General features: G+C 50.5%; 1 protein-coding gene across 2 annotated transcripts; it reads right to left on the bottom strand.

Annotated features, from left to right (window-relative positions):
- Window positions 1-727: 727 nt before the first annotated feature.
- HGD (homogentisate 1,2-dioxygenase) lies at window positions 728-26,481 on the bottom strand. Of its 2 annotated transcripts, XM_075166389.1 has the most exons (14): window positions 26,339-26,475; window positions 20,823-20,894; window positions 18,191-18,279; window positions 16,346-16,451; window positions 12,340-12,399; window positions 11,791-11,882; window positions 11,116-11,150; window positions 9,858-9,937; window positions 9,629-9,728; window positions 7,154-7,278; window positions 6,450-6,554; window positions 5,176-5,302; window positions 1,699-1,880; window positions 728-1,102 (listed from the first exon to the last, which is right to left on the bottom strand). In XM_075166389.1, the coding sequence occupies exons 1-14, from the start codon at window positions 26,351-26,353 to the stop codon at window positions 971-973; spliced, it is 1,320 nt and encodes a 439-aa protein (XP_075022490.1). In that variant the 5' UTR covers window positions 26,354-26,475; the 3' UTR covers window positions 728-970. The 2 variants fall into 2 exon arrangements, with proteins under 2 accessions (XP_075022490.1, XP_075022500.1); XM_075166399.1 differs by lacking the exon at window positions 18,191-18,279 and having other exon boundaries at window positions 26,339-26,481.
- Window positions 26,482-27,601: the final 1,120 nt, after the last annotated feature.

Raw genomic sequence — 27,601 nt, 5'->3', positions numbered from 1 at the left:
TTGGGAAGTAAGAAACATAGATCCTGATGGCACCAAGCACATGGGTACGTGCTAAAGCACAGGCCTGAGGTTTGGGGTGCCTGGGCTGTGCTCCTGGTTCCCAGCCTACGTGGGGCTTTGCTTTCCTCCTCCACCATGTGGAACTCACCACCTGGGGGTGAAGCTTGCATACTCCAGTGAATTTTGAGGTCCTCCATGATGTTGTCTGCACTTGAGCTTTCTTCCAGGTACCTTCCCAGGAACAAATGCCTGGACTGGCCAGACAAGCCCCTTTGCATTTGCTGTGCTGCAGATTAGCACTTAACTAGGTAGAGAATTTGTCAAGTGCTGACAAACCGGTCAATGTTGAAGAATGGCCAGAGTGTGGGGTTGGAAAGGAAACTTTCCCTCACTTAGCAGTGAAGCGCTTTGGATTCTCCAACCTTTTCTAATTTGTGGTCTACTTTTCTGACAATCAAGCCTTTCCTTGGCAACCCTCCACAGAGCAGCAGGTTGAAATGGTCTGCTCTATTAGGAGGCTTAGGTCTGCTAGAGCCTTCAGCTCTGTTTGGAAAGCTCTTCCCCTGCAGACAGCATAAAATGCTTTATTGATCCCTAGTTTCTCCCTGTGAAAGACACACCGGGTCGTATTTTCAGGAGGCCCTGAGAACGGGGCTGACTGTTACCTCGTATCCGCACAAGGTACAGCATTGACACCAACTACACATAGTGAGACCCACGCAAGTACTTCAGCTTCAACGTGTCACCAGGAAAGCTTTAATTGGATACTTGAAAGTCAAGAATAATGGTGTGGTTTTTACTGCATTTCCCAAGTTACATAGGAATGATCATCTTTGTGGCTCGGTGGCTGCTGGAAACGCTGTTCTGTACTGGAGCACTCTGCGTTGCCCGAGTCGACTGTGCCATCACACATAGGTATGCTCGATTTCCCTGTCTTCACTCACGTATTGCAAGCAACAAATACTTCTCTTTACTTGCACTTAGGGTTGAAATGGCTTTTCAGAGGTTCCCAGCACTTGTAGTAGTTTTTATCTAGGCGGTTGGAGGTCTGGAGGCCCCATTTGGTGACGGCCAGACTGAGGGACGATTCGAACATAAACGCCTGTGGGGAAGAAGGAAGGTAGGTTAGGGCAAGAGAGCGAGAATTTGCATCCAAGCAAGGTGGCTCCGCTCTACCACAAACAGGAGTTGCACACATGGTCCAGCTCTGCCAAGTTCTGCCTCCAGCCTGATCAACCCAGGAGGAGAAAGCTCTTCAGAGCTGGCATTGCAATGCTGGTATTAACCAGGTCTCAGGAGTGACTTTGGATTCCTTGCATACCCAGGAGTTCCAAAAGCTCTAGTTCCAGGTCTGTTGATGATCATCATTAGATTTTAGGGGGTGGAGAAAGGAGGGCAGTCAGGGATTTTGTTTCTTTGTCCGTAGGCTAAGACAAAAATTAAATTAATCAGCATGAAAATTCCCAGCTTCCTGCTCAGGCAACAATTTATGTGGGCAGATGAGCAAAGCTGCCTGGCATCGCATGTTTCCAGGGGAGCTCCTGGGAGTTGACTGGTGCTGATTGGTAAGGGAGGTGAATGCTGCAGCCAAGTACTTTTCCAACTTGCCAGCGAGAAGCTAGGCTGTACTTTGAGAGTGGCACAGCCGCAGTATGCTGTGCTGTATTCGAAACCTTACTGGTTCCTTTGGCTCCTTACCATGGTCCCTTCTGCAACCCTCTCAGGCTCCAGCTTGGCTTTGCTCGCCTTCTCAAAACAGTCAGCATCCGGCCCGTGAGGAGTCATCATGCTGTGCAAGCTACCCCCTCCAGGCTGGAAGCCTTCCTCCTTTGCTTCGTAGTGGCCTTTGATGAGCCCCATGAACTCACTCATGCAGTTCCCTGCAGGAGGTATAGAGAAGAGGTTGCGACACAGTGTGATTAGGAGGCATCACAGCTGGGCTGTGAGCTCCTCGAAACCCACGAGCTAAGCTAGGCCGGGCAGCGGGTGGAGCGGAGGTTCCTAAGGAGGGCATCACAAGAGAGGACATCAGGGATTCTACAGGTGATGCTTGTAAAGTTGTACAGGTTTTATTCTGCTCTTAATTATCTGGATTCAGAAACTGAGAGCTCCCTAATGAAGGTGCACTGATGTTGGTAGACCTGTGCTTTTCCTACCACCTCGAGCTGTGTAAGTACTACACCTGCACACGACTACATGGTGCAACCTGGTATTTACAGACCTGGATTAGAGATCTTAAAGCACAGGAAAGAAAGTTCAGTATAATCATCCCTGTGTTACAGGCACCGAGGCACAAAATGCCTGGCCAGCAGTCTGGTGAGCGAGCCTGGTCTGCTATCCCAGGTTATAAGCTTGAAATAATTTTGTTCAATATCCTTCTACCACCTCCAGTCCAGCCAGGCGCTTCAGTACCTTATGCTTGTGATTCGTGCGTTATTTACTTATTTCTTGAGAGCCACTGTATGCCCAAAGACAAGGAGCCAAATTTGTCTTTCCCCAAGGAAGAATACTTTTAAGTAGACCCTCTGAAACCAATGGAGTAATATACCACTAACTTAGGTAAGGATGGCTATATCTAATCATTCAGTACTTACTGAGTTATGCTCCCTGTAAGGGAAGTACTTTAACAACTGCCATCCCAAGCTTTCAGCTTTAGTAGACCTGATGTGACTAAACAATATGGCAACTTTCCGCTGAGTGGTCAGCTTTTGCAAAACCGGGACACGCTTCTGTAGCTGTGTTATATATAGCCCTTTTTAACCACTAGTTCGCTCTTCATTAAGTACAATCCAGGGTCTGAAATGTTTAACAACAAAACTAATTTAGCTCAAAGCAGGGTTGGCCTATATATGTATGCAAACATTTATTAATTTTCATCCAAGTTGCCAGTATCTCATGTAAGACGGGATTGTTTCGGGCTTTTCATTGAACTCACTCACGTATTGCGCTTGGCACACTCAGACTGCTGTACAGACCCTACGAGCTGGATTGCCGACGCGTGTGCAACAGGACTCATACTGTTGCTTAGGAAGGATGGGCTGGTGAGTAGGAAACCAGCCTAGGACTTAAGAGGTGAACTGAGTCCAGTTTCTTATTTGTTCACAGATTTCCTACAAGAACTTAGGCGCACCTCCATTCCCTATTGGTAAAATAGCTTTGTCCTCTACAAGCAGGATGCTGTGAAGTTAAAATTCCTTAGTGGCCATTAGATATTAGGTCCCACCATAATGAGAATCACACAAGTACTCTCCCAGACACAGGTGCAATATATGGTATAAAAGCTGTATCAGACACATTTTTCAACCTGTGGTCCAAAGACCCTAGGAGTAATTCACAGCCTTGAGGGATGCAGAAAGATGACGAAGAGAAGTCAGTATTCATGAGCTGCACAGCCACCTTTGTATATGAAACTGTTACGGTGTCTAGGGGGAAATTTTTGGACCACCACTGCTATATTTATACGTGGAGCAAAGTTAAGGCAAGACGAAAACCGTGACTGAGTGCACCGAAGTTCTCTGAACACAGGCTGAGAAGAAGAGGCAACAGGGGATTTCTGGCAAACAAAATAGGCCTCTTGTGAAATGTTTGGTGAGAGGAGAGTTCAGCAGCACTGAACTTGTGCTACTCCTACCCCAGAGTTGCTCTGTCCTGTTACGCCTCTCTGACGGTACAAGATTCTCATCACCGCACTAATCTCATAGGGAACTAACGTGCAGTGTCTTGATAATTGACTGTTGCGATGTCTGCCTTACCCACTCAAGCTCTGCCCCTCCATGGCTGGCCTAGAGTAGACAACCAACCTGCTCATCATGAATTTAGTGCCCAAGCCTATGGCCGAGGTACTGTGGTCCAGTCAGTAGCTGTGGTAGCTGTCTGCATGGGTACTCTTAGCTCACAACACAGGCGAGAGAATGAGAGTTATTTCAGCCGTCTTTTACCACAGACAAAGCAAGGTTGAACAAGTTCATGTTCAACACAACGTGTCTGTGGGAAGTTAGCACAGCTCTGCTGATGCGCAGCAACTGAATCGTGGTAAACCGGCTGTGTGTCTCACCTTTTAGGCTCTAATAAAAGAGGTAACTGTGACCTGGCACTATCCCAGCCGGCCAGGAGACATGTTTCCGTGTCACACTCGTTATTGGGAATGAAAGCAGAATGACAGGGCAGGACTTTGCCTGTGGGATTTACTCAGGTGGCGGCACAGCTGCATACTGTGCTTGCAAGTGCCACTCATTCTGCCAGCCCCCAAGATGCTTGGAAATACGTCTAAGTAGCAAGAGGAGCTGGCTATTAAACTGTGGTTAGTAAGTGTGCAGAAAGCCTCTCAGCACTTCAAAGTGACCATAGCGTGACCTTGATAGCTTCTGACATGGGGCCTTCTAGCTGTCGACAGAAGGCGTGCAGCATGAGCAAGCTTTCCCCCTCAGTCTCATAGAGCAGGTTGCCTCATCCCTACCCTGGAAGGGCAGTCCCATATGGGCAACTGGGTTTCTAGCATCCGTTCAATGCAACGTTTGGCCATGCTCTGCCAAGACGAAACCAAACGACTGCCAAAAAGAAAGCAGCTCTGGTGATGGCAATCAAATCCCCTCAAAATCAACCAACTGCATGAGAAGGAGCCCAGTTCCTGATCTCTGGCTTCTTAAATGCCAAAGGTACCTCCATCACTGTGCAGGTGGTGAAGAATGGCTCAGGAGAGCTGATTCAATCCTTTGCTGTAACTTTGATCTCACCCTGGGAATGGCCTTGGGCAGTTCTACGTCACTCTGCTTCTTGCCACCTGTGGTGACATATTTTCCTTTCTCCTGTTCTTTATCTGTGTATTCTAACGAGATATTAAGCAATTCATGGCTGGATGACAGGACAATTTCTGATGCATTTGTGCAATGCCAAGTTCAATATGCTCCCGGTCTCAGTGGGAGCCCCTTGCGTACAGACACATCCATCTATGCAGACACCACCAGCCCATCACCTCTGAGTTCTCCTGAGGTGCTCTAAATAGGAACATCTTTGGGCTTGTTCGTTTTCCAGGGAGGACTGACTGACTCCAAGAAGCTGACTTTAACTGTGCCAAGGGCAACAGATCAGCCTGCTTCTTTCCTGTCTGTGCTCTCAGGTAAATGGAGGCTTGTTTTTTCCCTGCAGTCGTGCACAACCGACAAAGAGCAGACATACGGTGGTAGTATGGTGGACGGAAGGTGTTGTTAGCTACCCCCCATCGCGGGGGGAATATGACAAAGTCAGCGAGTGCCACTCCAGGACGGGTCGACTTGGCTGTCAGGACAGTGAAGATAGAAGGATCCTGAAAAAAGCAAAGCAAAAAGCATGAAACAGGACAGAGTTCAGAGCTATCTGCTCAGGTCATCCAGCCGGTAAACCTGACTGATACAGCCAGTAAACCTGACTGATACAGAAACTCTCTCTTCCGAAAACACTTTTACCACCTGCACCTGGTGGTATGGGTGAAATTTGTGACCCTGTGTGACAGCACCCACCATCTCGATCCCATGTTAAACATGGGAGACAAGTGATGGGACTGGATGAAGCCTCGGAGAGCCTTCCCTGCCCCAGCAATGATGCCCTTGGAGCCGGCCACACAGATGCAGGGGAGGGACAACCCCGCAAGATGGGGTACTGTAATTCCAGGAGCAGCCTCCAGCACTGCTCCTACCACGAAACCATATCTCTTCCTTAGTCAGTTACAGAGGACAGGAGCATCCTGCTGGAGGCATCTAGGCTCACAGCCCTGTTAGTTTACAAGCAGGGAGAGCAAAGTGCAGAGAAATTGTGGCTTGCTTCAAGGATTTTTGAAGTCTCTAGTCCAGATTTTCTGGGCTTTGATCCCAAAACCATCCTTCTCCTGGCAGGTTTTTCTGGAGTTTAAACAATACGTTCTGTTGGTTGTCTCACTAGAAATGCTTCAGTCTCCTTGTGCAACCCACTTGCAGCAGCAACGCCAAGAGATGGCATCGCTGCGGGCACCTCTCCCACTGGGCTGGTTTCCTTTTTAGAAGAGCTGCTCACATCATTAGTTTTGGCTTTAGTTATTTTCCATAGATCTAGAAATTATTGCAATGAAAGCTGCCAGCTCTTCAAAGGAATTTCAGTGGTGAGCTCAGAGGAACCAGGGGAAGGAGTCTGTGCAATTGCAAGAAATAAATCAAGGCAAGAATTTGAAGCAAAAGTCTTTTTGCTGAGTTGCACTGTGTGTGTTGGCTTCAGTATTCAGCTCTCCTCCAGGGCACAGAAATTCTATGCTAAGCTGCATAAAGCTGTTTAGGAAGCTGATCAACCCCCAGTTACGTCTTCGTACCAGCGCAAGAGATTTCACACTGCTTTTTAGAGCAAAACGTTTTTTAACAGGCGCTGAGCTCCTGGAGCTCAGGGTGAGTTTGAATGGTACGGTATCCATGCAGCATCGCTCTGCCTTGCCCAGCTCCAGAACTTACTGCGTGGTCAAAAGCAACAGCATTAATGACCATGAATTTTTCCAGGTGGTATTTGTACGGCGTGTAGTTCCCGTGCCAGGCTACAACATTGAAGGGGGAGAAATCCTACCAAAGCAAAGAGACAGAGGGTTACCATATGCAGCCTTCCAGCTTGCTGCACGTATGCAGGGTACTGCTCTTTCCCAAATTAAAAATGGGTTTAGTGCTGGTGAGAAGTACACCGGCAGCCTGGAGCACAAGCCCTTTAGCCACAGCCCGACATCGCGAGGATGTGGTTTTCCTCAGCATTTCCACTTGGTGAGCCTCAGCCCTCCCTCTGGAGTTTGGTCTCTAAGGGCTTTTGAGTGCCCAGGCAGTGCTTGAACAAGGCCAGCTGCAACACTGGCTCTCTGTAGGGAAACCCTGGCTTTGCACAGCAGCCCCAGCTCCTCTTTTCTACTCTGTCACTATAAATGTATGGAAACAGTGAGGCAAAGAACATCGTTGGGTCTTTGGGCAACCAAGTCTTCACAAACACTTTTTTCCAGACTGAGGAGCCTCGACTGGGAAGATGAATGACCCAACAAGGCAAGGGCTCAGTCCTGCCCCACTTAACCCAGCAGGACCTCCTGAGACTACGTGCATGCTACTGAGTTGCATATCCCAGGCCATGCACTGGCAGTCGCTGCGCTTCAGTGTTACTTGTTCTCCCGGGGCACCCTCACCTGCTGGGCTGCAAACAGCTTGCCCTGGTACTTGCTGATCACCGTGTAGCCCCCCGGCACTTGGCGGTCCTCGTACCACGCGACGGGCACCAAGAAGTCACGTGGGTTGGCCAGGCCATTGGCTCCTGCGAAAGAAAAAGAGATGCCAGAGCTCTTTGGGCAACCTGCAAGGAAAGTGAGAGTCTGGCACGATTTCCTGGCTTTGTGAGTGCCCTTCTGCATTTTGAATGACCTTACTGCTTCTCGGCCCACCACGAAACCTGAAATAGTAATGAACTTCTTGTCCTCCAATGAGTAGGTAATTGTAATACATCCTAACATTTAAGTCGATGCTCCCCTTATGTGACTAAGACAGGTCTCCCCTAGTTCCCTTCTGAACAAGATTAGTACTTTATCCTCAGTTAAAAGCACGTAACATCTAGGAATTAAGGAAAAAACAGAGGGTGAATTGCTCTCTGTTCCTGGACATCCTGCTGGTTGGACACTTAGCCATGCAGAAGTTATGAGGCGTGTCATGAGGGGGCCAAATACATTTCTGAATGCTTGCAAAAAGAGTAATAAAATAAGGGCTAGTGATACTGACAGACTCTGGGCATACTGAGGGGTTGGTTAGCATGAGGAGTGCATTTTCAAAGTGCAAAGCGCCATACACGTGCTGAAGTATTCTTCTTCTTCTCATTAGTATTATTGTTACAAAGTCGTTTTGAATTTCTTGGATAAAAATGCAGACATTACTACCTGCTGCTAAGGTTTAACAGTCAGTGCTTTTCTCCAGCTGTCATTTTTCAAGTGAAAAGTGAAGTTAGAATAAAGTAAGACTGAAATACAAAGGATCTTGGTCTCTGAGGGGAAGGCGGGTAGGTGGTGAGAAGAGGAGCTCTTACAATTACCACCTCCTGAAAAGGTTTACAGGCAAGTGCACTCATTTTCTTTTCTCCAGAAAGTAAACCTTATAATAGATTCCTGCCTTCCGGAGACCGAAAAAAAACCCCAAACCCAGTCCAACAGCACCTGAAAAACTAGCTAATGGGAAAACTTGTTACAAACAGGCTGGGGCAACAATATCAATAATCAAGTGGAGCAGACACACAGCGCAAGAAGTGGGTGAAGGCGGGTAGCCTCAGCTGGCTGAAAGGAAAGCTGCTGGAAAATCACTGTAGGCTCGATGCGGAAAGAGGTGAGCCCAGCACGTCACATGGGAGAGATGCTCGAGCGGGGTCCCATTAAACGGCTGCAAATTGGGTCGGCTCCCCACTGCAAGAACGACCGGCTTCAGTTTCACTATGGTCATGAGAGATTTGCAAAGGCCCTCTGAATGCAAATGGGCATCTGCATTGATGATACCTATCAATCAGTTTACTTCAAGCATGGCCAGTCTTTTAGATCTCACTTGAGAGCTATAAAATAAGTCCAGTCTAGTGGGGAAAAAAAGCCAACCCAACTGAAAATGAAGAACAACCAACCCCAAAACACCAGTCTGAAAGTGGAGGACTGTTGGTACTGGTTGTGTAGTTATTTTAGCTGTTACAAGGGAAGTTTCACTTCCTTTCCCTGGGACAATCTTAGTAGCAGTAACCAGGAAGTGTTTTTCTCAGCAAGAAAAGTTTGGAGGCGAGTACTCCAGGGATAACGAAGGTGAAATAACCTGAGCTGAGCACCTCCAGAAAGCTGGCTGGGAAATCACAGCGGGGACGGCGGGGCTTCAGATGCCATGCACCCGTGCAGTATCTTTGTCACGGCAGCAAGAGGCTGTGCCTTCGCAATCTGTGACATAGCACAGACCGGGAGGCAGCTGGCAGAGAGGATCTGTGATTTATGAGGGAGATAGACCTGTGCTCAGCGAAGACAGATCTGCCTCAGCAGCACAACACGGAGATGAGAATGTGTTGCTCATCCCAGTCCTGTACTGCTCATTTTATGGATTTTGAATTCTCCAAGGAGAACAGCTTCTGACACTAAGGCACTCTAGGCTCTAGAGCTCTAAGGTGCCTCTGTTCACAGAGGTGGGGGGAGAAACACTGGATTAAATCTAAAATGGGGCTTCAAGAATATCTGTTGCCTCTGAAATCCGCCTTTCCTTTTACTGGGTAAATTATCTCCTATTGCTCCAGTTTATGCCGTATCTGTAAGTAAGGGGCAGCAGTGATGCTGGCCTTTTGAGTTTGTTTTGGTAGGAACCAGATTCAGAGCCAGCAAATGGGGACTCCCAGATGAGAAGGGAAGAGAGAAAGGAGAAAAGGGGGAGAGAAATGGTCCCTTCAGTCCCAGGGGAATCTTGGGACAAGTGGGCTGTCACATTTTTTTGGGGGCATGCTTGCTCTGCGGGGAAATAACAGTGCCAGGATGGAAAGCATTTTTGGGAAGGAGTGTGTGCATGGGAGGATTTATTACATAGGAGATAAAAGGATGGATTGGGGCTTGTAATTTCTGGCTTTCTCTATGAAATTCACTGTAGGTCTGATGGGAGATTGTTACCAATGGGTCCCAGGTCAGGCAGCTCGAAGTGTGCCCCAAACACCTCCAAGATGTAGCCTCTGGTCTCTCCAAACACCTCCACGCTGAAACGCATTCCTTGCTGGAAAATAAAGGAAGATACTAGGATCCTCCCAGGACTTTGCTGATAAATCACAAACAGCTGAATGCAGGAGCTGGCTTGCTCCAACATTGGGCTCTGAGCCACAGGCAAGGTGCAGTCAGCCCTTACCTGGATGACACAGATTTCATTGGGCTCCACTAGCATCTTCCCAAACTCGGTTGTGATGAGCAGTTTCCCTTGCTGGGGCACTGTGGAAGCAAAAGGCAGGCAGAGGAGCTGAAGCGACCTGGTGAATGCCTTCCTCTCTGCCCACCAAGAGCACCCAGGCTCCAAGGAAGAGCAATGGGCCCTTTCTGACCATGCTTCATAGCAGGACCAGGCTCCCTCTTCCATGCAGAGCCCTGCAGCAGAGATGCCTGCACTGGAGGCAGAGCTTCCAGACCAGCCCCGTGGTCCCCACGTCACAGCAGGTGCCTGCGTGAGGTTAAGCCATCCATCACCTCGCGTTCCCTTGACGTAGGGTTTGTGCTAGAGACGCTAAGTCCAGATAAATGGGTCTTGATATATTCAGGGCCATACCTGCCCATATCATGATCTTCACGTAAAATGGTGCTCGTACCCATCCTTGTCATGACCCCGGCAGTGTGAGATATCTGGGAATAGCTAATTCTCCCTGCTTCCTTCACTAACGTCTGCATTATTTTCCTGAACTGTCCTGGCACAGGAGAGCTCACATTTTGACTTGAAAAACTAGTAGATTTACAAAACCTGTCCTAGCACTTTTACTTTGTGGTAGTGAGGGAGGTGAGTGATAATAGCTATTTTATGGGAGAATTGTTTCTGTTGATGATCCCAATGCATTTCTGTCCTTCAGTCAAGAAAGACACAAGCAAATATCAGACTTCTGATACCGCTCAGAATATTTTTCGGCATGTGCGTGCTCTATGTGCCAACCTCAACACTCATCGTGGCATTCTGGTTGCCTGAGGCTGGCAGAGTGTGGGAGCTGAGCTGCCGTGCCAAATACTCTTGGACTGAAGCAACAAAGGCATCTAGCTGTAAACTGTTCAGAAATCCTGAGGCTTATGTTTTCCAGAAAACCTCTGCCTGTGGTATGCCTAATACCAATCTGGGGACCGCTGGGAAACGATCCCTGAGCACCACACCAAGGAAGTCGGATCACTGCTCAAAACCAAAGTTGAGGTCTGGCACAGACGTGCACTCTCTGAGCTGTGCAGGAGCGGTGCAACCCACCCAACAGCCCAGCTGGAGCCAGACCACCAAATCTGGATAGCATGAAGGTGAAGTCAGCCCTCCCCTCCAAATCTCGGCTGTAGGGCCCAGGCACTGGAGGAACAAGAGGCAGGCAGGTGGCAACCCAAGTAGACCCTCATGGGGGAAAGGAAAAGCCGAAGCATCAACTCACCAATTAGGAAGTCACCATCTGAATTGTAAAGGCATCTAAAGAAAAAGGAGAACAGGAAGGTCAAGGTGCTGTAAACCGCAGGCACACACCACGACCACAGCTGGGGAGTTTTGAGCTGGGAGATTGACGTGGCAGAGGTCTCCCCTTCGGCACCAGAAATGCTATTTGCAGGTCAGTGAATGCAATATACGGGCCAGTGCAGAGGAGGCAGGGAGGTTTAATGTGCATGGCCTGGAAGCAGGATCTCCTCTGACCTCTGCCAGGTCCCTGCCTTTGTGGCCATGGGTGCATCAGGCCTTGTAAACTGGAGAGCAGGGCTGACTTCCCCATGAGCCGCTGCAGAGGGTAGCGATGCCCATCAGAGGCTGCATGCGTGTTGACCTCCGAGGAGCAGCTCCGGTCCCTGGGGTGAGAGCACCTGGATCCAACACATCCCCTCTTGCCACATCCCCATGCCCAGCTCCCTCCTTCTCTTGGTGGCTCCCCATCCACTCCCTCAGTGCTCGGCCATGGAGCACAACCTGCTTCACAAACACCTGCCATGGACACCATGAACGCAGGGGCATAGAAACAGCACCGCAGGGAGCAGCTGGACTCAAGCACAGCGGCAACAGACAGACACAGGCAGGCAGCCAGCCCGGGGCAGCCCGAGCCTCCAGCGTAGCAGTCACTGACCTGTCGAGCATGGAGGTGTTGCAGGCGAAAATATGGACGGCGATGCCGTTGCGTCCCCTGGGCTCCCCGGCGCCGCACAAGGTGTGCAGTCCCTACGGGTGAACCCAAAGCACCGGGAGTGAGCAGCAGGTAGCGGGCAGGGGCCAGCCCTCTCTCCTCCCCCTGGGGCTCACCCCCTCTCCCATGCCGCTTCCCATACCGCTACCAGCCTGTCCACGTATGGCCTTTGGCCAAACACGTTGGCTTTACTTTAATATCTCAAGGGTTTCTTAGCAATCCAGGTAAGCTGGTGTTTTCCAGCCCAGGGACTGGGGAGAGCTGGCAGTTGGGGCTTTTTTGAAGAGTTCCTTGAAAGGCAATGAAGAAAATCAAGTCTACTGTCAGGTGGTTGAAATCTGGGATCCTCTCCCCTTCCCACAGATGCTCTGCAAGCCCAGAGGTGTCAAAACCACTGCTGTTAGCCCGACGCTGAGCATCCCGTGTGCCCTGCTACCCCGCAGGGGGGAGCAGAGATGGAGGATGCCTGGATGCCCTCGTCCCCCAACTTACGCTCACAAAGTCCAGTTTATTCTGAGGGGCTTTCGGGATCTCGAAAGGTTTCCATCGCAGCTAGATTGTGGGAAACAAAAAGCAAGAAAGAGATGCCAGTGGTTATAATGCAAACGGTGGCAATTCAAAGGAAAGCAGACCCCCGTCCCCTCCCTGCTTCCCTGCCCTCTGTTAGCTGAGGTAGCTTTCTCTTTCCTTTTTGCCTTGCTTTATTTGGTATACAGGGTTTTTTTTTGATTTATGGAGCTTTTTTTCCTTTTTAATCATAATTTTGTAAAATAATTGCCAGGCCTGTGTAACGCCAAGGTTAAAAAAAAAATCCTATTTAAAAGCTGTCTCTTCCTTTATTACTAACAACATTGTTGAGAGCAAAGAATTTCAGATGAGCTGGCTTTCCATAGCTAAATTGTCATGGTCCTGTGTTCCACTCCACGCTGGATGATTCACTCCCTCCGTGACCTGAGCATAACACTCCTGTTTGCTCCACCTCATTTTCCCCACATCCGAAGCAGAAATATCTCTACCTGCGTGAGTGGGAGCTGCGAGCAGCACTAATTACTATTTGCAAAGGCTGTCGAGATCCTCAGGCAGAAGGTGCCAGAGGAGTCCGAAGTATTTATTATCACTAATATCATATTAAGGATCTTTGCATCTCCTGGGGACAAGGTGCTGCAGCTGAGAGCTCCTCACTGGGGAGGGTTCAGTGCAGGCCAACCCAAACACCCCAAATTAGGGGGATGTTGACGTGGCCAGCTGCCAGATATATCCCCTGCATCAATATGCTTGACCGCAGATGAAAGTGGCTGTGACTCTGGGCATCCACGAGAACATTTTCTTGCTTTTAGCTACCCGACCTGGCAGTTCTTGACATGTTTTTAGGCTGGTGCCCTGAGAAAACAAAGCTTATGGGACTCTCTGTCTCTGCCTGCCACTCACAAAAATTTTGAACTATGTGAAATTTCAGCTAAATTTGAAAGGGATACACAGATATTAAATTCCCCCAAGCCTCATGGAGGCTTTCCAAACCCAAATCAAACTGTGGTGCCCAGGCAACTTGTCAGGCTCTCCTGCAGAGCTGGCCGCGGGAGGAAACAGGCAACTGCGCCCAGCGAGTGCATCTGCGAGTAAAGCTGAGCGAAGCAGGGGCTCATCACTAATTAATCAGCTGCACCCCAGGCCTGGCCCCGCAGTTTGGCCCTCTCCGCTCTGCCCTCCGAAGCCATCTGCTTCCCAAGGGCGTCCCACCGCCACAGCCTCGCGGCAGCCCTGGGTTGTCGGGGTTGGATCCATCCCTCGTCCTTTCCTCCCCGCATCCCATCTGCTGCCGGACAGAGCCACGTTTTCCTTCCCAGGAGACCCGGGCGGCTCCGTGCCGGTGCCTGCTCAGGGTCACATTGCTGGGGTGCTGGGCGGAGGGGAAGAGGCTGTTGGAGAAGCCACATGTTCTGGATGGAGGTACCAAACACACCCGCCAGTGGATCAGATGTGACCCTTGCGAGGTATCAACACCTCACAGATGAGTCAGTGAGATAGTGGTGAACCTCAGGTTTTGCCTTCAGACTTCTTTAAAGCCTGTTTTCCTTTGGTTTCTGAGGCAGCCTTCCAGACATGAACCAGAGTCAACGCAAAGCACAGTCAGAAGGTGCTCCTGAGCCTGCTGCCACCCCCAGCAGTGGGACCTTCCCCAGCTCTGTTCATTTCATTGGCACAGCAGCTGTGAAGGCCAGCGGTGGCATCTCAACGTGAACTGTTCCTCTAACGATTGTTTTAAGCCTTCAGGGTTGGGAACTGGGAACCCTCGACAGAACCCATTGGGAATCACTGACAGAAAGGACACGTGGAGGGACAAAGAGAGAAGACCCAGAAGACAGGACAGAGAGAGAGAGGGAGAGGGAGAATGGGGAAACGAAGATAAATAAATGTCAGGTATAAAGATGGTCTAAAGGGAAGGAAATTTTCTGTCTGAGAAATATGGTAGATGACAGTAAATCTACAGATGAAATAATAAGTACAGCGCAGTTCCTACATCATAGCATCATTTTCCCTTTGGTCCCTGTGGACACCTCCACAGCTGTCATTCCTGTGGGACGAGGAGAGAGGGAAATGTCATCCAGCCCATTGGTCACAACTGGAAATGGTGTCTGGCCCCTCTCCTCAGAAACACTTGCAAACTGCTAAGCCACTGCCCAGCTCTGCGTGCCGTTCGTCCAGCGACTCTGCTGCATTTGGGTTTCACCGATGTAAGAAGAGAAGAACGAGCACCCTGAGCCAGAAGAGAAGTCCAAGACAGCCAGTGCCAGCCAGCACTGGGTATTTAAAACAGGGAAGCTTTTAGTGTTGTTCCCCTGCTGTATGATCCGTGAGCCTCCTGAGATATGGCACCTCCGTGCTTACTATTACTTTATAGGTTTTCTCTCTTCAAGGTTTGTCCGATCACTTTTTGAACCCACCTGCATCCTCTGGCAAGAAGTTTCACAGTTTATGCGTTTTTTTTTTTTTTTAACGTGACATGTGTTATTGGTATTCATTTTCTCCCTGCCTCTCAATCATTGCTTCCCTTGGTCAACTCTGTTCCAGGCTGGAGAGCTTTCTTCTGTTTCAGCATTTCTTGCACGGATGTCAGCCCCTATTTTTTTGTCATCTTTGTCCCCTTTTCTGTTTTGTCCCCTGTGCCTTTTTATAATTCTGCCATTGTCTTTGGGCAACATTAAGGGATTTTTTTCCCATTGACTTCAATGGGCTTTGCATAAGGTACCTCCATATGGCCATCCTTTTAGATGGACGACGATCGGGAAAGCTCCTTAAGTGAGCTGGGCTAAACACAAAGCACTGCAGGGACGGGTTGGTCTTGACCAACAAACTGAACCTGGTCTCTGGCTCGGCTTCAGAGAGGATGAGAAGGAGAACAGGAGGACGGCTCCCACTTACTGCTGGGAAATAACCCCTCTGAGTTTGATGATTGCCATTGAAAGCTGTGAGAGGGAGAGTGGGCAGGAGCTTCATTGCTGTTCCCTTAGGTAAATGATGTACTACACGTAAATGGCTTGAGATGCTTGAGAGCCGGGCATCTTGGAATTACCATAATCATAAATAACTGCAATGGCAGATGTGGGCTGCGAAAGGGCATCAGGGATGCATGAGGTGGTAACAGAAGTCATTGGAGCTTCATCTGGGAAGGAGCACCAAAGGAATCTAAATATGAGCCTGTCACCGCTCCTTGGTCAGTGGCTGGAAAACATATTCCAGCAGAACTGGGAAAGTATCTAGACAAAAGGTGAGGCTGCCGGGAGGCTGGAAATTAGCTAATGATGATGCATCAAAGGGCAAAACCTGAGAGGAGTAAAAACCGATGACCATGAGATGATGTTGAGAGGAGAACAGCAGGAGGAGACAGTCAGATTAGTAAAGCCAAATGTTCTGGGGCTGGCAGGGAAGAAATCATGATTAAAGATGATGGCAAGGCTGTAACAGAGGAAGACAAATGCCGTGTCTCTGCGTGACTCTCCAGAATGAAGCTTGATTTCCCACGAGGGCTGCAGAGAAACAGGCTAGCAGCCAGCAGCCTCTCCGAAAGCACAGGGAAGGAGGGGATGGATGGCAGAGACACGCCGCTGCTCTGCCTGCCGGGCTGGGGCACGATGAGCCTTTGATGGGGGACACTGAAGAGGAAGAGAGAGCAGCCTGAGAGGTGGCCAACAGGAGCCCTCAAGGGAGATACTGGATAGCACGAACCAAACCCTGTGGCACTGCGGCCACGCTGGGAAGCAGCACAAGCATCCATCGAGGTGGGAAGCAGCAAGCATTGCATGGAGGGCTGTCCTTCCTTGGATGACCCATAGGTGAGGAACAACGGGTGGCAGTCAGGACCCAGCTCCCGTGTTGGCCAGAACCCCAGCTCCCTACGGCTCTCCTCAGACCTCTTGCAGCTCAGCGCCTTTGCACCCCTGGTTAGCTTAATATTTGACTGTCCTCCCAGCAGGACCAGGGCTCTTTCCAGCACGGTTACCTGGTTGGGGTCAGGCTCAACTTCATCCCAGTTGTGTGTCAAGTGGCCCTCCTCAAGAGGTTTGAAGGGTTTGTGGCAGACTGAAGGTAGGATCCGATACAGCCAGCTACAAAAAAGTAAAAAACTTGGATTAGCCTGGGGAAGAGGTTAAACCCTCTGGGTGGCTGCCGGCTGATTGAGCTTCTAAAGGCATGAATAATATTTATATTGGTGGCAACTGGACCAAAAGGTGTATTAAATATCAAACACCAGCTCATAGCCAGAGACTTCCAGAGACACGGCTTTTTATTATAGGCTCTAAATATAAATATATGTGGTTATATGTAGGTAAATGTATATATGCGTGTTTACATATAATTATGTGTGTTTACATTCACACACAGATATATATATGTATACAAAAAATAAAGACACAGCTTTATCTGTGGCTGAAATACAGCAATCTCTGACGTGGAAGAAAACTTATTTAAACACAGCTACAAAGCAGCTCAGACAAGACAGGGATGAGCACAGTATCTAACTGAAAGTACAGAGGAGCTTTCAGGAGACAGAAGGTCACAGCCAGTATCTGAATTTGGATGGATTACTGAAAGTAGCATCCCATGCCTGGTTGGCCATGCCCATAGGACCACCAGCGAGTCCATGCAGCGAAGACCAGAGTTTTATGTGGGATGACGCTTCCTACTGCTGTAGGAGGTCCCCTGTGCCTCCATCACTGCCTGGGACCGTCACTCTCCTTCCTTGCTGCCTGCCGTGTCCATGGCTGCAGCCCCTGCCACCCCCACCTCTCCAATGGCCGCGGCCGGCATCCGCACGCCGTGCACAGGCGCAGCCAAGCCCAAAGCTGGGCTTTTAATCAGGCGGGAGAGCAGAGGTAATCAGGAAAGCCTGAGCTAGGGAGGGCTGCCAGTGCCTTTGATGTGTTAACAGCGGTGGTTGCAGTTTGGGTGGGTGGGAAAGGGGAGGAGGGAGCTCTCCCTTGAGAGCTGGAAAATTTCCATCAAGGACATCTTCGTGCGGCAAACAATGATTCATCCCTTTCCCACGCACACCGCGAGCTGGCACCAGCCTGGAGAGCAGAGCTCTGCTAGGCAGCTCAGATGATGCATTTGCCTTTCATTTGAACGAACAACAGAAGGGACAGAAAAGCCGCCGTGGGGGAAGCAAAATGAGAAACCTATCTTCTGCAATCTGGTCATGGCTGGAGCACAATGACCGGGGCAGAGCTCCGGGACATTTACTGCCGACTGGAACAAGCTGTCCCCAGCAATGCTGGGAACGCGGGTAGTAAGCAGGGTGCTGGGTGCCTGGCATTGATCTGAGCCCCTGGCCAGCCCCAAAAGGGGTACAGCCTGAGCTAGCGCCTCACCAGCCCTGGCCGGCGTGCAGGAGCATCCCTTAGGAGGAGGGAAGAGCCCTGCTCAGAGGCTTGGTTTTGACACTGTCCATCAGGTGCTTACCCGTGCCAGTCGCAGCGGCGATGTTTTCACAATAGCATCAGGGCTGAGACCCCGAGGGTGTTTCGCACAGCACACAGACCCCTCGGGACCACCTGGCCCCCGTGAACATCCCCTCCCCTTCCTCTCCTCGCTCAGAAAACTGTTTTCTTCCCCATCCCTACACCCCCTTTCTTAGCATTTTTGTAACCCGCTCGCCCCACCAAAGCCTTTCCTCTCCCTCTCCCATGGTTTTCTGCCCTTGCCCCTCTCCTGGCACACGGTGGAGGTTTTTCACCCGCCCGGGCTCGCAGAAAGCACTGGTGGCACACAGGCAGCCTCTCCATTGCTCCCCATCGCTCGCCCCAAGCGTCCCACGTCACCCCACCGCTGCTGGGGGTCACGGTACCTTCTCTTATTTGTGGGCCGGGGACAGGTGAAGGCAGAGCCCGAGAGCTGTTCAGCGTACAGGCCGTACGGGCAGACTTGTGGGTTATTCTGAATGGGAGGAGAAGGAAAAATAAGGCGTGAGAAGCTGCGGCACAGGATTTAGCTCTGGAACCCCCGGCAGAGCACTGCAGCGGGTGCCCAGTGCCCTGATGCCAGGGGGTGGACTGTGCTCCTGAGCCTCTGCATCAGCCCTGGCAGTCATATCTTCTTGCTCCCGTGAGGCTGGATGGATGCCCCGCGGGTACCAACCAGACTCCAAAACCCATTCCCACATGCAAGAAGGTACAGAAGTGCCCTAAGGAGTCGGCACAGCCATCGAGGCAAGATGCCTGCTGCTAGAGCAAGCTGTACGGGGCAGTGCTTAGGTGGTAGGAGCGTCGGAGAAAAGGGGGTTATTCCCAATGCTTACAGACTGCAAAGCAGACCGTTATTATGCACAAATCTTGTTGAGAGCAAGTGTTCAGAAGGGCAGCTCCAGAGCATCGTGTCTGTCTGGCTTTCCAGAGGGCCAATAAAGACTTGCAGCGGCTGCACCTTTGCTTCTTTCCTCCTACGCACTAAATACCCTCTTCTCCTCCTGCCCTCTGCCCAGGGGAGGGATGCCCAGAGCAGGCATTTTGGTGGCATGCTGCTTCCCCCTGCCAGTGATGTTTGCTGCCCGAGAGTGGGAGTGACCTGTGTGGGAGCCTTTGCTTCTCTGCAGGGCTTCTGGACAGTGACAGTCCTCCTTTGGAGTACAAAGGGGGCACTTGCCCCCTTTGCAGAGCCGTGGCTATGACTAGCACAGGTTTAGCAGCCCTTGTGAGTTCATAACTGAAGGAGAGAGTCCTCCCTTTCAGAGAACAGGAACTAAACATTTTGATCTAAGTAGGCCAGCATCTATTTGTTTGAGATCAGCAAGAAGCAAAGGCATCCAAGAACTGCAGGAAATACCCCAGTGGGACAGTCATACACCATTTGCTGTCCCATCTCCCTCCTGCAAGGTCTAGTTTAGCATCCTGTCATCCTGCTGCGGCTGAGCGGATCAGCCATCCATAGGGTATCAAACACTGCCCTGACAGGTGGGCAGAAGGAGGAGGTAAAGCTCTCATAATGCACGTAGCTTCCAGCCCTCAAACTCTGTCTTGTCAGTATGGCTATGCAGTGAAGCAGGGGGATCAATAGCCCTTGTCATTTTTATCTTAACCAGCACTACTGCAGATGCCAGTCTTATAAATACTGCAGAGGAGAAAGGATCCACCCCTGAGACGGGAGATTTTTTTGTCTAACTCCTTTTCAGGTTTTTCTATTAACTCTTTTGACACCGAGTCCAAACTCTGTCCAGATGAGGGCACCTCAGCCAGGAGCTGGAGGGGTCTTCTCGCCTGGAAAGTGGTGCTGCTCTGGGAAATCACGGGGAGCACACCCAGCACAGCTCAATGCTGGAGCACTGCTTGTTCAGACCAGCAATCACTGCTATCGATCTTCCAGTTCTCAGGTGCCTTTTTCCTACATCTTTTCTCCACCCATCTGCTGGAGCCAGTCTCAGAAAGACGCTGCACCAGCTGAGCCATCAGTCTGATCCAGCACAGCGGTTTTTCTTTCTTGTGGGCACACCGTAGGCTGCAATGCAGACCTGGGGGACATATATACGCATTTAACGTGTCCTAGTGTTGTGTGTTACTATCCACACTGGCACACAACGTGTAAAACATCAGAACTGGGGAGATCCAGAAAACTCAGGAAAAGCAAAGGGTGGAGTTCCCTATTTGACCTTAATTCTGCTGGCCTTTTTGCACAGAGGATGAAGAGGAGCTGACTTGCACCAAGGGATGCCATTGACTGAGCATAAAATGCTGCCATCCAAGTCCAAGGGATTTACAGGGCATCCAAGGGAGGGCATGGTCAGCCTCAAAATGCGTGCTGGTGTAAAGGAGACCAGCACAAAGAAGATGAGAGAGCTTTAATTCTTCAGGGTTTCATTCTTGCCTCTGTGGACCGAGTGGCTAGCATCACATGGGTCATGATTCCTTTCTTTAAAACGGAATGATCCAACATATTTTATTTTAATCTAACGTGTTCAGAAGTTACTTACTTTTAAGAATGAATCTGTTGGTTTATTACCACAGACATTCATGTCCCCTCCCTTCAGAGAAGCTGCTCTCCTGTCAAAGGCTTCACTGAACCCAATTCCTACAGAAATCCTGAAAGCCACCTCTCCTGCCTGAGCACTATCTCTCTGCCAAGCTTCAAACTTCTGCCCCGGTTTATTCCAGAGTCGATGGCTTCCTTCTCAGTGTGGCCGAGCCACTTTTACTGCAAACGGCTTTCGGAAAAAAAACCTGCTGTTGAGAGGTAATTCAGGCAAGTCTTAACCCCCAAGGTGAAACTTGGAAGCTCACAAGTAACTTAAAAATAGAAAGCATGAATGGAAATCTTTAATTCTGATCTTTGCCAGCATCTTATTATTCCAGTCCTGCATAAAGAAAGCTCCTAGAGACTTTTGTGGTGGCAGAGAGAAAGGAAACATGTTAAGATGAAAAGAAGCCCAGGGAACAGATATTCACTCTATTCCATGTCATTTTAATAAAGCACTTTAAAAAACTCAGTACCTGTCCCTCCGGTAAAGCTCCTGGGCAGCGTGGATCCTCAGAAACATGTTCATTTCCAAATCCTGACATGTACTGTAAAAGAAACCACACAACTCATCAGCATTTTGAAAACACAAGCAAAACCTCTCCAAAAAACCCATCCATCGCTTCCCCATGCTTTTTTTCCAGGCTCTTTGTATGCATTAAGACTTTCCCAAGTGATCTACTTGCATATTGCCATGGACCTCCTGGGTTCGCTTCATTAGCTAACTGCATGGTGGACTGGGAAGGACGGACAGGATTTGCTTTTCTGCTAAATCTGCATGTACATTTTGGCCACATTCTGCACCACGAAGGCACTTGAAAAATATGCCAAATATCATATGTACAGTCAGACTTGAGAACAACGGGGTGATGTATAAGGAGAAGAACTATGCATCAACATTTCGGAGGTGTGCTAGCACCATCCAAGTTAAACCTGACTTCACTTGAATAGTGGATGTTCCAACATCTGCAGACTGCCTTGTAAATTTGTGCACTGAGTCATGGCCCTCAGGATTGAGTCATGGCTCAGGGATTGAAACTGGGAGTCATTTGGTTGTCGGGTTTTTGCAATACATCCCTGTGACCATCAAGAAAAAGGTCAGGACATAGTTGGGATGAGGGAGGAAAGGAAACTCTGCTGGGACTGTTTCACTGATTTGCCCTAAATGAGTATCACCCAGTTGGGTGTGAACTGTCCACCATGGTAGTAAGTAAGAATTAAATCATTACCAGGTGATAATCTGGTTTTCCAGGGCGCTGTATACCCGAGAGACCCATGGACTGAACAGAGCTGCATGCCCTCCTATGCCTGCCCTGCCTACAGCTGCTGCGGTCTGAGCGTGGCTAAAAGCCACAGGACCCCAGAGGATGCGGCTCCCAGCTTTGTGGCACTGAGAAAAGCCCCACAGTAAACCTTGAGACACACAAGGGAAGCAGGTGTAACAGAGACCTTAGCTTTGCACTGACGGCAATGTAAATACAGTCCCTTCAGATGCTATAGAAAGGCATGAAGCAACTCTGTTGAACTCTGCGTGAACGCAGAGGCGTTTTGGCAGCGATCAATGGTTCAGCTCCGTGGCCTGGGGAGAGAGTTAAATATTAATGCTCCCCTCTATCAGCTGCAAGAGTAGCCGGGCTACTCGTCTGCCTTCACACAGCGGCGCTGGGATGGCAAAGCCCAGGGGTCCCAACGCTTGGCTAACACATGCGTGCTTGCTGCGACGGGGTGGCTGCAGCACTGCAATGCTGCTGTGCCCCAGCAGTTGCCTGGGGGCTCCAGTGCTGAGAAACCCCAGCAAGCGGCAGGCACCCTCCCTCGGTACGGTGCAACACCCCGGGAGGCAGAAGTCTGACATGAAGGGGGAGTGACAAAGCCCTTATACCTGGTTTATTATATTATTATATCTCCTGGATTATTTCCCCCAGGGGTTCTCAGCCTTGTGCAATTTGCAGCCCCCCCATTAGACATTTCCCAGTGTAGCAGACACTCAGAGAGCAAACCTGAAACCTCCTGAGAAACCGTGTGCTTTCCTCAGGCACCTTGCAGTGACCTGTAAGAAAAGTCCATTGCCAGGGAGAGCCAGGCTGGCTGGAAGCCCTGCTTAGCCTGAACCTGAAATCATCTCGGTTTCCATCGGTTCAGGGAGGATATTTCTCTCCTTCTTACAAACGAACGTACATCACTAGGACTCTGCTCTCCACTGGGTTCTGCAAGAAGCATATTGATATGCAAAGCAGCAGGTCACCTAAGCAGCCTTGGCAAATGTATTGTACTGGAGCATTTCTTTCTTTTTTTTTCTTTTCTTTTTTTTTTTTTTCCCTCCCCTCTTTTAAACGGAAATGCAGCAATATCTGATGGGACTGCAGCAGTTCCAGAATTAACTGAGACCTCTGCACTGCATCCTCCTCTACCAGCAACGTAAAGGTGGTGGGAGCATTTGCCTGTGGGGCAGCCTTGATGAAAAGGGGAGGAAAGGGGGAAGAGGAGGAGGAGGGGGGCATGCTGATTTTCTGGAGGCATAGCCAGCAAGGCCCGGCAGGCTCTGCCATTAGGCACGGCAAGGAGAGGGTTAATGCAACGTGCAGGCTGCTTTGCTGAGCATCACCTGCAAAATGCTCGACTTAAGGCTCCTGGAGGGCTGGGAGGGGACAGTCTGTGGTTCTTTGGTGGGTTTGTGTATCTGGTAACCAGCGTGTGCTCCCCGGCAGCCCCCTGCCACGCTGCTGGGGCGAGGAGGGAAGGAGATTTTGCTGTGAGAAATCCATCCCCCTGTCCTTCAGGCTAAAAAGCTGGTGACCTGCACCGCTGGCCTGCCCATCCACATCCCCAAAAGCCCCTTTGCTTCTGCTTGCTGGGCCAGAGGAAGGAAAGAAAACCAACTCGGCAGCAAGCAGCTGCTCCATGCCCACGTTGGTGCTGCACAGCACCTGGCCTGGCCCCGCGCAGGCGGCTGGCTCCCGAGCGCAGGGATGCAGGCAGCTTCCCGCTGGCCTGGACGGAGAGACGCTGCCTCCCTCGGCTCCGCATCACCGGGGGCTGCAGAGCCGCTGGTCATCGCCCAGCGGTGCGAGAGGCTGGGTGGGCTGGGGCAGGGGGGCTGAGTCGGGGAAGAGGCGGCGTTTGGGAGAGGGTGGCATCGCCCCGCTGCCCCGAGAGTGGGGGCAGAAGCTGCTGCATCATTGTTTGGTCAAATCAATTCTTCCTTGCCAAGGAAAAAAAAAAAAAATTAATCCTCAGGTAACTGCATCAAGGGCTGGAAAAAAGGCGTTGGCAGGACTGCAGCCGCGGGAGGGGAGACGTCGTCCTACCAGTGATTTATCACCCGGAGTGTGGCTCCAAGGCTTTGCCTGGATGTTTCGTGTGGCTTTTCTCAATCACTCGTTTTATTTTCTCTTTCCCTGTGGCAGACCTCAGAGAGGCTTCTCTCCTCTCCATGCCCTTAGGGGTCAGTGTCAAACACTACTTGGGTTGCCAAAAATAGCTGCGCCAGACCAGCTCCCCGCGTGCATCGGAGGCGTGGTGCTCCAGGGCTCTGGAGCCCCAGGCAGGGAGCCTGCCGACACAGGTCGGTCGGGAAAAGCAGCAGAAGGTCCAGGCACACCACGGCCCTTCTCCCTGCTGGCCCTCTGAGCCCACCTCCCACCTCTCAGCTTGCGTTGCACGGGGTGGCCCCAAGCCAGGGGAAATGACCCCTTTCTGCCCGCCTGGCACCCACACCAGAGCATCCTTCCTGGGCAAAAAAGCTCTGGAAAGATGGAAACCAACCCTTCTCCATGAAATGGCACCATGTTTTTAGTCCAAAGTGATCTCCCTCTAGGTCTGTGCCTGGCCTCCACAGTTCCTAGCTATGTTCTAGGTATCTCCAGGTTGGGTAGGTTGATGGGCACTATTCTGGTAATTGGGCAGGAGGTTTCTCTGTAAAACAAGAAGTTCTCTGTGGTCCTTTGTTTTCACTTCTGCTTTTAATTACTGTTGTTATTTTGTTCGAGATCCCGTAGCTTTTTATGCAAACGAGATCTTAAGAATTCATCTGACTCCACTTTGTTGTTTGTTTTGTCGTTTTTCAATAAAATGAGAGATAAAAGCCCAGCACAGCATAAAAAATTCAGCAAAGCTCATTGATTGGAATAACCGGGATGCAAAGCAGAGTGCTCGCAATGGGTGTCATGCTCTGACCTATAAACCATAACCTTTTGTTCACTGGATTAGACAGCAGGCATGGGAAAAACACATTTGAAGTCTGAACACATAGACTGCAAAATAATTAAGGCCCGTCTTCAAATACTGCATAATACATTTCTCTATCAGCTCCTGCTGCAGGACACAGGAAAACAACATTCATCTCTAGACAAAAGGCATGGCACTTCGTATCCACTCAGACCAGTCATCACTGGAGTGTCTAACACAAACCCGCAGAAACAGGGACATGAGCATTTGGGGCAACGAGCAGGGCAGGTCTTTCACCCTCTCCGCGGGGCTCCACAGCCTCCTTGCAGGATAAAACCAAAGCACCCAAACCAGAGCTCTGCCCCGGTGCTGCCCCGGTGCCACGGGGCCAACATCCCTGGCACGAGCTGCCATCTCCCCAATGTCTCGCCAACCCTCTGCTCCAAAAGTGCCAGGGATGGTCCAGGGCCAGACCCTTCCTGAAAGGACCTGCCCAGCTCCAAGGCGGGTCAGGGCACTCGGTGGAGGAGGGAAGAGAAGGACGGATGCTGGAAAAAGTGGAGAGGAAGGGTGAAGCAACACTTTTAGAGGAAAGATGCAAAGAGAAGGTGGGCTGGGGAGAGGTGATGACGGGATATGGATGTATATGGCGTCTCGGAGAGCAGGCGTTGGCAGAGCAGCCGGTTCCGTGGCCAGCTCTGGGCAGACCTGTGCTCAACCTGCAGCTACAGTCACACCGGCCAACAAGGTGTGAGGGTCTGCTAGGAACGAGTTGGAGATGGAGACAAAAGATGCTGTCAGGCCACTCATCTGGAGCGGCCCAGGGGCTAGGCTGCCCCGCTGCTGAAAGAGGATGGTGAAAGCTGGCAGGTGTCAGGGACAAGCAAGGAAGAAGCACGGTGAAATTTTACTGTATGAGGAAATAGAACTCTTCAGAAGTGAATAAGAAGACTTGTAAGACCACTATGTAAAATAATGAACACCGCATAAGCTGGAGAAGGAACGCACGCATATATCTCAGGCATATCCAGAGCTAGGAAAAGGCTTAGTAACAGCCCCGAAGTCTGAGGAGAAACACGATGGTCCTGCACAAGCTCCCGACACCCACAGCGGTCCCGGGGTGAGCCCTTGCCGCTCCTGCCTGCTGCAGCGTTACTCACGCGCCCCGATGGCCCGGGGGCGGCCGGCCCCCGCACCACCACAGCGAGGTGCCGATGAGGTTCGGGGTTCTGATCCCCGTGTTCCTGCGCATGAGCCATACACCCACCACATCCTGCCCTTCTCCCCAAACTCCCCCCTGCTCTGGCAAACGGTGGCAGGGAAAGCTCCCGCTGGCTGCCCCGCTGGGGCTCGGGGAGGAAGGCATGGCCGGAGCCCCAGTGTGCCAGCGTGCCCTGTGCGGGGGACTGAGAAACTGCCCCGGGACGGAGCCGCTGCTCCCCTGGGCTGCCAGGGAAGATGGTGGCCAGGGTTGCAACATCTGGGCAGATGTTACCAGCCAGATTTCATAGGCTGAGTGGGAAACACCCCCCTGGCAGCCGGGGCAGGAGGAGGGGTGTGTGCGGAGCGCGGGGGAAGGACAAATCCCATGATGAAGAAGTCCCGCACTGGGACAGCCTGACCAAGAATGATTTCCAAAGGAGGAGAACAGGGAGAGAAAAGACAAAACACAGCAAAATCCTTTATCCCACGAGAGCTTTAAAAACACACGTTGAAACACAAAAGAGGGGCACATTAAAATGAAACGGACACCGAAAAAACGGTGTCAGCAGAGAAGGGGTGCCCACAGCCAGCACTGGCGGGTCGCGGGCACCCGACTCCTTACCTGCAAGCCTGTCATCCTCCTGCTGGTCCTCCTCCTCTTGGAGCAGACACAAACCCCAAGCAGGTATCTGGCCGAAGCAGCCTGCCAAGCAAAGCCTGCTAGCCGGTCGACCGAGCCGGGCTGGCAGCAGACTGACAGTGCTGGAAGTGAGAAAGTCCAAGGGAGTTTTCAACCTGTTTGCTCAGCCCGGTCTGTGTTTAACCCAACTCCAGCCCTTCTCCGCAGAACCAACGCCAGGATCGATTTGAAGATAATAAACAGGGGGGTGAGGGGGACTGGGTTCCCTCACCGCTCCTTTTCCTTCTTAGATGTTAAAAAAGGGGTCGTAGTTCCCACACACGGGAGGAAAAAAAAGAACAAGGTGGTTAAGAACAAAGAAAAGCCATTTTTGCAACTGTTTTATAAGCTTCTTTCATAAATTATACCTCTTAGCAATTTCCATATACAACCCTTTAAACGTGTAACAAATATTTGTTCATTATGCTTCTGAGCAATATTACATTGGGGATAGAAAGGATCACATCCCCATCCTGGTAAAGGCAGTGATATTTGTGAAACACCGTGTGGCAACGTTACACAGCAGTTTGGGGCCAAAAGTAGGGGAGGATTTTGTATTCCTGTGATTAGAGCTAGGGAGGGGAACTTATAAATTCTGAAATACTAGTATTTTTCAAGAAAGCTGTTGCTGAGGAAGGAGCGGCAGCAAGCATTTAGCTACAGAATACTAATGAAAGTAGCTCTGCATTTTCAGAAGTTGCAGAAAAAAAACCCAATTGATTTTATTTGATTTTTTTTACTTTGAATTCTCATCTCTCCTCAAAAAAAAAAAAAAAAGAAAAAAGGCAATATTTTTTTCCCTTTCCGTGACTTGCTTTACTATAAGTCCTGCCGGGAGGAAATCTTTAGGAGGCACACACTGAAATGCTAACGTGACCCTGGAGTTAACGTCTCCTCCTCTCTTAGAGCATCCTGGAAGCCTTCCCTCCCCAAAGCTGTTACCAGTTCGCCTGGCACCCACAGCAGCCAGCGAGAGCTCGGGCTGCAGGAGGGACAGGTCTTAATTGTTTTGTCTTCTCTGAAACTGGCACCTCCTTACACCACCCTGAGTAATACTTCAGAGCCACCGAGAGCTGCCACTTTTTAAGGTCTGGCAAATGAGGCTGGCTGCTACAAGGGAGAAGATGGGGTGTATGAAGAGACAGTGGTTATTGGTGGGGGAGAGGGAGAGTTAGTTTTCTTTGTGTGTCCCCCCGGTCTTAGGAT

Source organism: Calonectris borealis, chromosome 1 (assembly GCF_964195595.1).
Source record: "Calonectris borealis chromosome 1, bCalBor7.hap1.2, whole genome shotgun sequence".
Lineage (NCBI taxonomy): Eukaryota > Metazoa > Chordata > Aves > Procellariiformes > Procellariidae > Calonectris > Calonectris borealis.
Note: the sequence above shows the minus strand (reverse complement) of the source record. Positions and strands in the feature narration are given on the sequence as shown.

Excerpts from the sequence above, each read along its gene's own strand:
- HGD (XM_075166389.1), bottom strand. Across the intron at positions 11,883-12,339 it reads ATAAACTGGACTTTGTGAGC|GGACTGCACACCTTGTGCGG; the intron begins GTAAGTTGGGGG and ends GTTCACCCGTAG. Across the intron at positions 6,555-7,153 it reads AGCTGTTTGCAGCCCAGCAG|GATTTCTCCCCCTTCAATGT; the intron begins GTGAGGGTGCCC and ends TTGCTTTGGTAG.